Source organism: Rhincodon typus, chromosome 17 (genome assembly GCF_021869965.1).
Source record: "Rhincodon typus isolate 14 chromosome 17, sRhiTyp1.1, whole genome shotgun sequence".
NCBI lineage: Eukaryota > Metazoa > Chordata > Chondrichthyes > Orectolobiformes > Rhincodontidae > Rhincodon > Rhincodon typus.
The window spans coordinates 21129437-21144844 of record NC_063348.1 but is presented as its reverse complement, the minus strand read 5'-3'; the positions used below and the strand labels follow the sequence as shown (position 1 = coordinate 21144844).

At 39.9% G+C, this 15408-nt stretch overlaps 1 protein-coding gene and 1 long non-coding RNA gene across 3 annotated transcripts in view; one reads left to right on the top strand and one right to left on the bottom strand.

Annotated features, from left to right (window-relative positions):
* LOC125485282 overlaps positions 1-15408 on the bottom strand; it is a 159589-nt gene that overhangs the window by 62001 nt on the left and 82180 nt on the right. The gene's annotated exons all lie outside the window — the stretch shown is intronic.
* ppp1r32 (protein phosphatase 1, regulatory subunit 32) overlaps positions 1-15408 on the top strand; it is a 134525-nt gene that overhangs the window by 59079 nt on the left and 60038 nt on the right. The window contains exon 10 of the mRNA XM_048607390.1: positions 3264-3449. Coding sequence (XP_048463347.1) covers positions 3264-3449 — 186 coding nt within the window. The remainder of the gene's footprint in view (positions 1-3263; positions 3450-15408) is intronic.

Genomic DNA, 15408 nt, shown 5'->3' with positions numbered 1-15408 from the left:
TCCTCCAGGTGCTCCGGTTTCCTCCCACAGTCCAAAGATGTGCAGGCTAGGTGGATTGGCCATGCTAAATTGCCTGTAGTGTTCAGGGATGTGTAGTTTAGGTGGATTATAGGGGGATGGATCTGTGTGGGATGCTTCAAGGGTCAATGAGGACCTGTTGGGCTGAAAGGCCTGTTTCCACACTGTAGGGATTCTATGATCTTCTATGATCTAAAACATTTCAACCTGTACTCTGCAAGTACAATGATTGGTACTATTGCCCCATGAGAAACCTCTTTGTCCATCAGAAATGAAAGCTACAGTTGGGACAGTAAACAAACACTGTCTCGGCCCACTGTGGGTGTGATCACTGCCATTTTCCATTTGTTACTCACATTTAGGAGTTGAGGCAATGCAGGTCAAGTTCAACCTGGTAATCAAGAGGCCCTCCCATCAGACCTCATGCCCCTTTCTACCTGGAACTCCCTAGACAGCCCATCAGTACTGATGCCCCACCTAATCACCACCTAGATTTATAACTGCAACTCTCATCCTTAACCCCCAAGCCCCGAATCTAAAATTTTGTCCTGCACACCATCATGATGCAAACTCCTCCACTGAGGCAACACAAGTCCTCCCATACTTTGCTGTCTCCCTTGCTTAAACATCAAATTGCCCCCTTTCACCATTCGTTGTCCCTTGTACAGTCCATTTTGTTGTTGCCAATGCCTAGCCCTGTGTCCCCCAACTTGCCTAGCACAGCAGTGTGCACTTGTAAGAACCCCTTGATTTTTCATTCAGCTGAATCCCCAGACAGACGATGGCTCACTGCTCTGACCGATTTGGATGGACAGTCCCCACTTATTACTGACCACATCCCTGACTGGTCTGTCTCTAGCTCTCCAACTGCAAATACTCTGACTGCTGGCGCTGAGCCTGCATGCCTGGCCGTGACCCACTCCCCAGGCTGTAATAAGGCGGACCCCCTGATCCTGACCACCCCAAGTGGATGGCTTACTATCCCTAAGCCCTTGCACTGATCACAGACTGTGCTTTGACAGACAGTGCTGCGAAGACCCACCTGGCAGCAGCCCCCAGTGACTTGACTGATGACAAGTCCTGTCATCTTTAGGACATGATCATTTGGTTGAAACACATGTGGTGTGCTTGCTGCGTCAGCTATTGGTGTGTGCTCTAGGTGTGAGATTGATGCAGCACAGTGCATGACAGCAACATGTTCACCCTCTCAACTGATGACTGTTGACAGCCGTGGCAGGTTGTGTGGCTTTGTGTTTGAAGGACAGTGAGCCTTTCTGAAGCAGCTGAGGGGGGCAGCATGCCAACAGACAAGACAAACCTGGTGCTATTAGTAAAGTGGGCACAAAGTGTGTGAGCATTAAGAGGGTGGATAAGCAGCCCTGAAATATACCTTGATCCACAACATGAGCAGGTTTCTTATACCTGCACACATAGGTGTCCTGGTAGGAGCACTGCAAGAAAGATGCCTGTGTACTCAAAACAGTAGCATTGAAGTACAGCAGCATGCTGAATATGGATCAGAGATGTACCACAACGATGTAGCTGATACATGTTGGATGCCAAGGTCCATGGATGTGGAATGTGCATGTCTGCTGCCCATTGAGCGTGCCCAAAGATGTTGATGCCAGGTGTCCAAGGTGGAGGTCTGGAGGAGCAAATGGCCCTGCATGGATAAGAGATCAGGTCAGGTCGACACGAGGTCAGGTCCAATGATGTATAAAGTTCAGGTAGGTGTGCTGGTCCTGAACATGCAATGTGGACCATATGAAAGCTGCAAATCTGCAAATGGGGTGGGAGCAAAATGTGCCCGGCTCCTTGGAACAGTTGGAAAGGCTGTCAGAGCCCATGGTTTCTCCCTCTCCATTAAGCATCAAAGAGACCGCGGAATCTGAGATGGATGTGGCAGATGTCACTGCCTCGAAACCTTCGCTGCCAGAAGAAGGAAATAAATTTTTTTCCCAGATGCTCCAGGCTCAAGAGGCGAGCTACTGTGTGTTACAAGTTACCTGTATCTGAGGCAGAGTCAGAGGAACCTGACCTGGTGCTAGATCACCCCAGGAAGAGCTACAAGTAAAAGAACAGGCCTATGTCCTCAAACTCAGAAGGGGAGGGTGTAATGATTGTGATGAGGTCAGCCAGGTGGACCTCACGGAATATGAGTTCCCTGATTGGGGCTGTTAATCTGGTCCAATCAGGGAGCCCTGACTGACAGATAAAAATAGGAGTTTCAGACATCCTGATACTCTGAAAGCTGGCTCTGAGGAGCTGAATCAGTGTCAATGACTTTCCACGTGTAAATAAAGGATGACTTGGTGTCAGCCTACTGGCTTCTCTGCAGTTACTTCAGACACCATTAAACAGGGATCAACAGATTAAATTTAGGGTCTGCTCCAACTAAACTCAGCCAATGTGTGGCAATTTTTGTCCGAGGTGATGGTTCTGAATGGGTTAATATTCATGTTACATTGGGTCCACCCATTCTACTGAGAAAAGGAGTTTTATTTGAGCTTTTGGAAGGAGCAGGTGCATCTGACAGCTCTCTAAGATCCTTCTATTTATGTCTGACCAAACGTATGTGTACTTATTGCTATCTTAGAACAGTTTCTGTTTTGTAGACACTTTGCAGTGGCATGTTCTCACTAATCACTAGATAAGGCCAAGTCTAAGCAAAGACAGTGGAGGATTGATGGCAGTGAATTACCTCAAACAATGCTTCCTAGTACACCACAAGCAACAAGAAGTGGGCCATCTGCAAAATAGTATCGTGACAATGTTATCATTATCTTACTATGTCAAGTTTTGAGAGGGAGGAAAAACAGCCAAATTGCTACAGCAATTCTTCAAAATGTTTGTGTGTAAATTCCAGGTAAGTAGAGGATCACCACAGCAGTCAAATGTCCTGCTAACACACTTTTCTGGGGTTTTTACAAGAACGGTATTGTTTCAGGAGAGAAGGAAATAAAATGGTTTATGCCATTAAGAAACAAGGCAACACTGCAGTGTCTGGGAATCAAAACACACTCATCTAAATAATTGGAAGAGTGCAATTTCCCAACTGCAAACTTAGGTACTAATATAAACATTTCTGGCATTCACAAGTTGTTTGGTAACCACAAAGATTTGTGTGCTTTTTTTTTAACTGAGACATAAACAACATGAAAACAAGCCCAATAGAATATAACATAATTGCTACTAATAGAGTGTAACGTAACTTCAAGCTAATATTTTCGACCTCTTTATCGTAGCTGCCAACTGAACTACAGAACCTTCCCACGGCTAAAGCAGAAAAGTTAAAGAAGGAAGACCCAGCTGAGTACCTTAACAGAAGCCATCTTGATGAACCTAGCAGCATCAACTCCCTGACCTATACGTACCCAGAACATAAACCATTAAAAACAGAACTGCTGGGGAATGTTAGTGTTGGTGCTAAGGTAAGGAAAGTGGTTTCTTCTCTTGTGCCAAACTTGGGTTTATGTGCTGTAACATCTTTTTCTGTATCGTAAACTGAGAGTAATTGACAGTTATTAATTTCATTAAGCACACAGAAAGATCCCAGATATAGCCTTGAAAGGAATGCCCAACTAAATTTAGTTTTGGTGGTGGTTGAAAGAGGAAGATTGACTAGGATTATAGAAGAAAAATTGCATAATCTGTTTAATATATATTTGAACTGAGAAACCAGGTATGAATTTCAGATCTCCTGGAAAGGCATACTCTGTCAGTATTGTATTCACATGTTGCCTTAAGTTACATTAAAGTCCTAGAATGGAGTTGAATTTACAACCTTGAGAGCAAATAAGCTAATTTGACATTTTTAACTGATTGAGGTGCTTTACTTATCGGTGAGGTGCCTTTTTCATACATTTGGGTAAATCTAGCAATTGTATCTGCCTGTAGATAATGCATTAAAAGTATATGTTATGTCATGCATATGTTATTGCTTCATTGAGAATGAATCTCCTCATAGAATGACAGCTGTTTCTTGTCATCATTCTCTGCTCTTCAATTCAGACATCTCAACCCTTCAACTCCACGGTCAATGTTCTTGATTAAGAACTCCATAACCTTGCCAACTAAATACGTGGAAACACTCTTTGCAGTGTATCATTAGCCATTGAGGAAAGCCATAAATGTGCTGCACAGAGTGCACTATCCTACGTGCTTTTCTTCCTGATTCTGCCCTCACTATGCTGAGATAAAGCCTGTTTCCACTGTCTTGTGTGCTAGTATATTCTTTTCATGACCAAAGGTCCTACATGCTTGGCATCCTAGGGGTCTCTGACCTACCTCAGCAGCTGCCAAAGCTGAAGCTTCATGGGTGCCAGCATTCTGATTCAGCCTGCACCTTTGGGACCTTATGGTTAGTTAGCACAGACATGGCTATTTAGAAGATAGCTTCCGATAAGATTGCATCATTGTTCTTATTGTCTGTGAAATTCCAGCCCATATTATCAGTTTGAATCCTAGTAAGAAATGCTTCATGCTTTAAAGCTGTCATGTTACTAAAACATTACCTTTGTCATTTACGTATTCCAAGACATCCATTGCATTAAAGTTAATAATTTTGGACCACTGGGATAATCTATTTATGTGGAACACGCTTTACTCTGTTCTTTAAGTCAATACTCTACCCTGTGCATCGTAATACTGTTTTAGGTTACCACAGGCTGTGGTTGTCTGCACATACACTGCCTTTGGTGTTGTTTGCTGCTTATTTCCAAGAAAGGCCCTTCCACACCTTATGTAATGTAATACTTACTTATTTAAATCTGTACATAGTAGGTTCTCAAATATAGCTCTTTAGTGTATTGTTTAAGACTGTTCCCTTCACTTGCTCCTTCTAAACTCTGGTGATTCTCTATTGTTGATGTCAGAGAAGTGTCAAACAAGCAACTTAAAAAGTTAATACAGTCATCACTTATCATGATGAGAATTGAAAGCCAAAGAAATGAGGTGTTGCTTCCATTATGCAGGTCACTGGTGAAACTGCAGCTGGAGTAATGTGAACAATATTGGTCACCTTGCCCTTTTTAAAAAAAATGTGAATGTGTTAGAGGCAGTTCAGAGAAAGTTTACCAAACTGATGCCTGGGATGAAAGGGTCTGTCTTCTGAGGAAAGGTTATATCTGCTGGACTTTAGAAGAGTAAGGGGCAACTTGATTGAGACATATAAGATCTGGAGAGGTCTTGACAGGGTTGATGTGGAGAAAATGTTTCCTCCCATGGAAGAACTTAGAACTCAAGTCACTGTCTAAAAATCAGTGGTCGCTTGTTTAAAACACAGACCGGGGGGGAGATTTATTTCTCTGAAGGTCACAGGTATTTTGAATTCACTTCCTGAAAAGACAGTGGATACAGAGTTCTTGAATATTTTTAACATTGAGGTAGGTAGATTATAATTAAGTAAGTGAGTGAAAGATTCAGGGGTAGGCAGGACTTTGGATCGGAGGTGACAATTGATCAGGCATGAATGTGTTGACAGGTGGAGCAAGCTGAAGGGGCTGAATGGCATACTCCAGTTTTGATTCATATATTTGTATGTCAGATGATCTGAAATTCTGGATGTACCGATTTGATGCCCTTTTGCTCAACATGGTGTTGTCCCATGAATTGTAGCACTTTGTACTTTGTCCAATGTATTACTGGTCCATATCCTGCGATTATCATACTTTGATCTTAATCAAGCAAAGAATTAATACAATGCCTTCCTGTTCCTCTTGAATATCCTTTCATGTACTCCGACATTATAAGATCTTGGTTGATCTGTTTATTGCAGCTTTTAACTTCCTGAAAATAGATAAAAAGAGGGAAAAGTACCAGCCACAGGCACCATGACTGCATGTAGCAGCAGATTCTGCTGGTGGAGGCTGCAACAATAGTATTCCATTCAGCCTGGTCAGCGCACTTTAGGAAAGACATGAGAATCCTTGTGAGAGTGCGGAGTGCATTATTTTAGCTGAAACTTTAGGTTTAAGAAACTGCAGTTGTTATCCTTGAGGCAAAAGAGGTGAAGGTGAGATTATTTGATACAGCACAGGACCAAGGCATGTAGCATGTAGGCAAAGGAAAGTTGTCTCTATTTGCTGTTGCTACAAGGACTAGGAGAGACAGATTTAAGGTTTTAGGCAAAAACATAGGGGATTGTGAGGAGGAACCTTTTTGCACATGGAGTGGTAATGATGTGGACCTTGCTTCCATGGGGAGAGGTGTAGATGTAGAAATGATCAACGATTTTGAAAGGAAATTGGGCAATTGCAGCAAATAAGCTTGCAAGCCTATGAGGGAATGAAATTTCTTCTGTTCTGCAGAAAGCTGGCTTGAACTCAATAGGTTAAATGTCCTCCTTCAGTGCCCTAGTGATTGTAAGACTTTATGACTTCATTCTTCCACTGGTCATATTACCAAACCCTAAGAACTTAAGGGGTCAGAGTTTAATCAGACCCCAACAATTTTCAAAATGGCTACTATAATTGTAGTTTTCTAGTATTTTCATTTGACTTCCAATCTTCATTTTTAGGCAAACATTTTTTCCTGCCATGTTCTATTCTTCAGGATTAGTTGGTGGAGGATAGAACTGAAGCTGTTATTTCCACACATGGATTTATTTTCAGAATTAAATATTAGTCCTCCAAGCCCATGTTAAATCAGAATGTAGTATACTGCAGTCCCAAACAAGAATCTTAAATATAAATAAACACAATTGCAGAGTACTGATTGGAGAGCTAGCTACACTTGATGGGGTTAAATAATGTCAAAGGTCATAGAGCCATGCAGTACAGAAGAGATTCTTCAGCCGATTGAGTACGGGGATAATTAAACAGTAGATAACATTTAAATAAACCATTCAGTTTTTTTAAAAACAAAAAATTAAGTTAAAAAAAAAATTCTATTGAAAAGTAAAACAGCAAGAATTATCCATTCACGACTTGTTTAGAAATTTAAGGATAGTATTAGGAATCATTTATGTGGCAAAAATAGCAGTAAGCCCTAAGTTTGGAAGTTTTACCAGCAAAGATCCACCAAAATAGCTGATAAAAAGGAGGAAAAATAGAAATTCACCAGGGTAGTAGATTGTAAAACCCTTTTCCAAATATATTAAAAGGAAGAATTGTTTACACTAAATGTTGGTCCATTAGAGGCCAATTCGGTAGAAGGTATCATGAGAGAACAAAAAAATGACAGATATTGAACAGAAATTTCGTCTGCCTTCACAGTAGAAGACACAAATTACATACCAGACATAAATGGTAATTAAGGGGATAATAAGAATGAAGAGCTTAAGGAAATTAGTATCCTCAGAGAAAACATATGGGAAAAATTCAAGGAATTAAACACTGGCAAGTCCCTAGGACCTGATGGCCTACATTCTAAGTTTCTAAAAGACTTATGACAGATAAAGTGGTTACACTGTCTATGACTTTCTAAATTATCCAGATTCTAAAATGGTCTTAGTGATTTGGAAGCTAGCAAATGTAACAGCACTAGCCAAAGAAAGAGGGAGAGAGAATCCAGGTAGCTTCAGTTAAGTTAGTTTGACATCAGACTTTTGGAAACTGTTATAAAGGAGGTCTTAACAATGTGCTTAAAAATCATGAGTTATGATCAAAATCAACATAGGCTTTTACAAAAGAGAAATAGTGTTTGACAATTCTGTTTGTAAGCTGTGAGGGGGATACAAGGAGGTACAGACAGATAAAGTGTATTGGCAACAAGGTGGCAGATGAAATGTAATGCTGGGCCATGAGGTTATTTGCAATGGTAACAAAAATAGGCAAGCAAACTATTTTTAAAAAGATATGAAACTTCCAAATGCTGTAGTTTAGAAATCTTGGGTGGAATTGTACAGGAACATAAAATTTAACATGCAGTTGCAATTAGCAATTAAGGCAAATAGCATATGGTTTTTATTGCAAGGGAATTGGATTATGAGAATAAGGAACTTCTGCTAAATTGTACAGGATGCTAGCGAGACTACACCTTCTATTATTGTATGCAGTTTTGGTCTGCATCTATCAAGAAAGCACTGGAGGCGATATATCAAATGTTCATTAAATTGCTTCTAGGAATGTGAGTGTTGTCCTATGATAAGCTGGAGTTTAGAAGTATGAGAGGTGATACATGTAACTCTGTAGGGTAGGATAGACACTGAGGGATTGTTTCTGGAATTGGGGCACAGCCTTAAGGAAGGGTTTTAATCACTTAGGATTGAGCTGAGGAGAAATTTATTCACTCAAGCTTTTGTGAACATTTGCAATTCTCTATGCCAGAAGGTTGCAGGGGAATTCATTGCTGAATATATTCAAGGCTGAGATAAGTAGTTTTTAGTCTTCGAGGATCCCAGTGGAAACTGTGGTTGAAAGGAGCATCATCTGTAATCTTTATGAGTGGTCGAACAAATTTAACAGGCTTTATGGTTTGCTCCTGCTTCTATTTCTTATGTTGTTAATCCAACAAATATAGTTTTAGCCTGTGTCCATTGTACATAGGGATAAATACCACTGCGCACGTCCAATAAAGCAATATTAATACAATTAACATTTCTATAAGGGTATTCATGACTTACCGTTTTGAAATATGCTACTTATGTCCTCAGAACCACCATTATTTCTACAATTAGATCTATCAATTGATCAAGTGCTTTTCACTTTCATTGGTTAAAATTTAGCTGTTGAATGTTGCAGCAAATTTAATTAATACATCTGATATAACTTTATACATCATAAAATGGCTCCTGCTTCCTTTATTCCTGAGGAGCTATATCTGACTCTATTTCCTTACTTATTGTGACTGAGAAATTTGACTTCTGCCTGAAACAAGTTGGACCTGATTTAAATGCAATTTGTGAGCTCTTGTGCATAAGTGAGAATTTGAAGTGATTCTCAAGCAGGTTTGTTCAAGGGGGACTCAAAGTTAACGTGGATTCATAGAGATTTACAGCACAGGAGGAGAGTACTTGGTCTGCATATCCACAGACAAGTAGCCCTTCAGCCCAGTCTCTCTTTCCAACTCTTGGTCTTTGGTGTTTAAGTTACAGCACTTCAAGCATACATCCAAGTATGTATTTAAAAGTTTTGAGGGTTTCTGTCTTTACCATTCTTTTGGATAGTGGGTTCCAGAATCCCACAATCATCTGCCTGAAGACAATTCCCCTCTGAACCTCCCACATCTCACTCTAAATCTAAGTCACTTTGTTATGGATACTCAACCACAGGAATAGGGCCTACCTATCTATTCTAACTAGATATCTCATATTTTACATGCATAATTAGCTCTCCCTTCAGACTTCTCTGTTCCAAAAATCTTTCCTTGTAACTATAATTCTCCAGCTTAGACAATGTCCTTGTAAATTACCTCTGTACCCTCTCTAGTGCACTCTCATTCTCGCTATAATGTAGACACTAGAACTGCCTGCGGCTGTGACTTGACTTGCATTTTATATGGATCCAGCATAATTCCCCACTCTTATGTAGTATGCCTCAACAATAAAGACAAGACCACTTTGTTCACCTGTCTAGCCACCTTCAGAGATCTGTAGGCACACACTCCGTAGCCTCTCTGTTCTTCTACATAGTTAAGTATCCCACAACTTCATTATTTCTTCATCTTGTTAACCTTCCCTAAATGCATTACATCATATTTTTCCTGATTGAATTCCGTTTGCCACTCCTATGCCTGCTGACTAATTAATTATTGGTTTCCTGGAGGTTATAGTTTTGTTATTCGTTGATAATCATCAGGCTTGAAACATATTATTTTAGGGCCACACTTTAAATTTTTCAAGGGGTACTTTTTGATTTTTGGGGGTGACATTTTGTTGTTGGACTCCTTTTGTTCGTTCCAATGACTCGTGCATTAAGTGATATAATTGTATATGATAACAATGCCTTCTGAATTTGTGTTGGGATTTGCACTCTCACAGAAACAGGATTAGAGGAATTCATTAATATCAATTATCAACATTGTTTCATGAAATTAAAGCCACAACTTTAAAGCCACATAAGGAAATCATTAATTTCCTGAACGCAACCATGTTTAAACTGGTGCAAGATGAGCAAAAGTTAACAAAATGTTTTTTAAAAAGAAAACTGACACTTCCAAACATAAGAAACCCTCACCATAAGCATGCTTTTTGTATACTGTTGACATCAGAACTAATCCGTTGCATCTTTGTTTCTAACACAAACTCTACACCTTTAATTCATAATGTGTAAGATGTGATAACATATAAATGTGAATGTTGATGAAACAACGGCGTTCAATAGTAAATTACTCAATTGACTCAGTCTTCATTTCAACATTTTATTTCACTTCAACAGCATCCATATTCCCCCCCTTAAGAAGTTCCGAAATTTCTGCCATTTTGACTAGACAGTATGGTCATTTGTAAGGAATCGATTATCTCAATTTTCCTGTTCTAAGAGAGCTGATTATTCCTTAGTTACAAAGTTTTTCAACAGTTTTTTCACATTGCAGTCTCTCTTCCCACTTTCTTTCTGCCCACTATTTGCAGCCCCCTGCCCCATTTGCATCTCCTTACTCTTTTTTGCAGCCCTTCTCCCTCATTTCTAGTCCATGAACCTTTTGCAGTTCCACTCCCTTTTACAGCCACTCATTTCCCCTTTGCAGTTTCTCTTTCTCTCTTTACCCTCCAACCCATCCCCCAACACTCCCATTTCCCTGGCCCCCATCATTTTGAAACCAATCTATCCACTTTGCAGATGTTCACTGCTCTGATGCCTCTCCTCTCCCCTTGCTTTGCTTTGCAGCTCCTCCTAAAGCTCCCAGCCTGTATAACTACCATTTCCTCCGCTGACAGTCTCATTTTATCCCAAAGTACTCGTGGGCCCCAGAGGAGAACTCTCATGTTCTGGACCCACAAAAGGACCAGGTAAAAACTTCTATGGCCTTTTTAATTCATGGACAGCTAGCTAAGCTGCCTGAGAGTTGCAGTGTGCCTCCAATTGATTTATGGTAATGATTTGCATATCTATTTAACCCAGCTTAATAAAGCAGCTTATTCACAGGTTTTAGCTAAATAAGTTAAAGGAGGTCCCCAGTTTTCTACTGCTTTCAGGTCAAAATGATGGATAATGAGCTACATGTCTCACCTTCAAGTTTAAAAACCTCTTTTACTGTTCTCATTTATACTATCTGCTAACCTATTTCATATTCCCTTTTCACCTTCCTAATCTCTCTTTTCACTTTACTACCAGATTTTCTGTATTCTCATAATTATATTTACTATTTTTAGCTTAACTTTATCCTGTCTGTTCCTTTTTTAATTTTAGTTCTTTTGAGTCGTAATTTCTTTATTTATCCAAGGAGCTCCATTCTCTGAAGGGTTCTCAATTTTTTTCAAGGAATGTATTTATTTTTCACTTTATTCATTTCATATTTGAAGATTTATCACAGCTAATTTATTAATGTTTGCAACTTATCAGCCTGCTTAAATGTGGCTGGATCACCTCTTAATTAGCATTGTTTTCCTCAATATGGTCTGGTTCTGTTATTCTTGACCACTCAGTATTGACTGTGGTTGTGGATTACTTTAGATGATGATACTTTATTTCAATAAAACAAAGTATGAGATTGTTGAAAATATGGTCCTCTGGAACTGTGTCCTGTTTGAGATTTCAGTAGTTGGATTCTTTGTTTTTAATCTACGATTTGATATTGAACTGAAGATCAGGAGTGTCAAATTTGTTAATAACAAAATCATTAGCCTGGCCTTTTGTTAAGAACTAGACCAACCCCTCTCAAAATGTGTTAAGAAAGTAGTCTAGACCCTAACTTGTTCTTATTTTAAAGGCAAGTGTAAGGTGTTGCATTCAAGTTGCAATATGATTGGCCAGACTACTCAAAATTAAGCAAAACTCATTTTATTTTTACACTACCCTTAAAATACACACAAAATAAAAATAATAAAGAATTGGTTTAGTTGTAAATCTATCGAAATGCTTAACAAAATAATATATATTAACTATTACTAATTCACAGCTCCAATATAGTAACACCCCATAAACGTACCATAGGCAAAGGCAAATTCGGTAAAATAGATTGTCTCACATGCTATTCTAACAATAGGAAAAGAACCCCAACTTTTAGCTGTAACAGAGAGAGAAATAAGAGCTTCCACATCCAGCTTCAAGACTCTAGCAACAGCAGAAAGCTAAAACTAAAAGTCCCGGTTCTGTGGGAGCTTGACCCCACTCATTCAGGCTACTTCTATCATTCCAACTTTGAAAAAAAACAAGGCTTCACAAGGTGTTTACTCCTTCCTTGGTCTCATCCTCTCATATACATTATATACTGTTTTGCCCTTCAGCAAGAGGTGGGAAAAGGAGGGATTGAAGTCTGTGGAATATTAATTGATACGAGATTTGTGGTCCTTTTATGACAGTAAACCATGAAGACCTATAAAGGACCAACCAAGCTGTGTATCTCACTCCAGCAAGTTGTGAATTGTTTGTAGAGATCTTCATTATTAAAATCTGTCTTGGCTTGTTTTTAGTGTCATGCTTGCCATCCAAACTCCAGGAATTAGTGTTGAAGACAATAAAACTCAGGATTTTAAGCTACTTAACACTCAACTGATCATTCAAATACAAACTGATTTTTTTTCCAGAAAAAAGAATTTTTTTTATATGAGTAATGTGACACATGACGTGGGAACAGTGACGTTCACAAAATTGAAGTGCAACCTTTAAAAAAAGACAGTTCTGGCTGAACAATACAACAGTAGAAAAGGGGACAAGCAGTAAGTATGGACCAGTCACTCAAAGATACCAACAACTGCAGATGCTGAAGTCAGAGACAACAGAACTGTTCAGTTCTGAAAAAGAGTCCCGACTCGAAACGTCGACTCTCCTGCTCCTCTGATGCTGCCTGACTTGTTGTGTTCCTCCAGCTCCACACTGTGTTGATGAAGTATGGATCAGTCTTGTCTCTCTCACTTGAGTCTTCTCCAACTTTATTGGAGTCATTCACTTGACTCTCATCCCTTTTGGCTGCATGTATCATTTAATCTTTTTCCAATACTGCTCAAGAATGTCAACCACAAGTGGATCTGGCGTACACATCTGGCAAATACAGCCAAACGAGGCAAGGGCATGGCATACCGACACAGAATAAAATGTTATAATTTCACTCAGATCTTGGCCTTCTCGAGGGAGCTGACATTGGGGCACATAGACTGCTGGGTAGGCATGGCAGAAAACTTGCCAATAATGGCACTTGCACCATCTGATGATGAAGAAAAATAGAGAGAAAATTATCTCTCTGTGAAAAATGCTAATGAGAAGAAAGAGATGATGAAGATATCAATGGAAGGAAATAAAAAGAGACTCAAGATCTTTTATGTGTGCCTTTAACACCTTAGTGCTACTCTTAATTATTAGTCTCGTATCATCTTGCAGTCATCTTTTGCTGTTACTTGAGCCATTCACAGTGTAATCATTATCTGCAGGAGTACAAAGTAAACTTTGGTCACTCAGAAACTTTCTATTGATCCCAATTTCATCCTTGGAAAAATAAGAAAGAGGCACATACTGTGGATCATGAGAAGATCTGACAAATCTGGTGTTAAAATGTAGAATCCATTGTCCCATGCAGCCTGCTTATTGAATGAGTAGAAGGCCTTCTTATCAACAGTTGAGGGATAACTGTGTGGAAGCTCACAAAGTAATGTGGATACCATTGATTACACCTTGACGTTGGGAATGGAAACAACCTTGTAAAACTGGATGGCTTTTTACCTTTGTAGCCTTGCTGTGAAACAGGAGGTACCAATTTGTGCAGATGTATTGTATTTTTTTAGTCATTTAGTTAGTGCGTGAATGTACTGCAATCTGGTTAATGATATAGAGAATGCCCATAGATGTCAGAAGTGAGATTGTTCTACGAGAATTGAGTGCAATGATCACCTTTTAGTCATAGAGAGCAGAGTGCATTTAGATTATGGATGCAGGCCTAAAAGAAAAAGGCAATGTCTTTAGCCTTGTCCAATCTTAGAACCCTATCTAAGGGAGTGCTACTCTTTCCCCAATGTCCATGGAGCCTAATAAAAGCTGCTTTTGCATTTGGGAAGAGACAAAATCTGCTTGCCTTTCAAGCAGCAATGAATTAATAGTCAACGAGTGATCATTGCATCAGAGTCAGACTTATTAAGTTCTGTCTGGCTTGTTGTACCCGATGCTGCAGTGCTTTATCTTGGTGAAGATCATGTTCCTCCTGCTCAACATCCTCATCTCCCTCTTCAGAAGACTGCTGCTGCTCTCCCAGCCTTTCAGAGTCCATAACCTCCCCTTTGTGTGTCTGCTTGAGTTGTCTAGAGCACAGGATGCTGGGATAATGTAGCAAAATCTGTCTGAGATGCACTACATGACTATGATTAAGTTGTAATAACTAATGACGTGGTTAGGTTCTTTGTGAGCAGGATTTGTATCATGCACGGTTGGATGCTGCGTATAGTTCACACTCAGGGTGTTATGATTTCCGATGTCTTCATCTTGTACTGTGAAAGTGTGTGATTAATGCAATTGCTCCTTAAAGAGCCTTACATTGATCACAAGCAAAGTCCAGAAAAAAATACTTACTGCACCCACCCCCAGTGTGGTTGCCACATTTTCCATTTCCATTACACACTTACAATTCACATGAGTATGGAAAAAGGTGCAGGTTGCACTTGGGTGCAGTGAGTCACAAGCTCAGCTTCACAAGAAGACAAGGCAGAGATGCTGGGGGTATCCAGTTAAGCAAAAGGTGAGTGAACACTAGGAGAGCAAGTGAGGCGTTCTAAGAGGCAGCCTGGTCAATCTGGGTTGGTGTCCCTACATGAAAACTGCCCTGGCATCATGCAAGGATCAGTGTGATGTACACACAAGTGCAGAATTGAACTGCAGAATTATATTGTAGGTAGATCAGAGATGTGCCCTAAGGGCGTGCGAATGCTGGTATGTGTCAGATGGAGGATGCAGGCAGCTGCTGTGTAGAGAATGCCCTGAGATTTTGGCGACAGTTGTCCAAGATGGAGGCCCAAAGGACCGAGCGGTGAACACACAGCCACCCGCTTTGACTTTCATAACAACAATTCCGACATCTAGATTCAATGCAACAAGTGCGAAATTGTATATTAATGAGGTGAGATTATGTGATAATGTCATGTTAAGGGATGCAAATAGGCCTCTTGCTGCTCACTCGTGAGATTCTCGTCTTGCCATTCAACACCTGGTTGCAAAATTGGACTTTTTCTCGAGCGTATCATGTCAATAGGATGGCAACAATAAGCACAGCAAACAAAGCAAACAATCAGTTTTTTCAGGTTGTTCCCAAAACAGGCATGTACTTGCACCTGAGATAGTAGGAACTGCAGATGCTGGAGAATCTGAGATA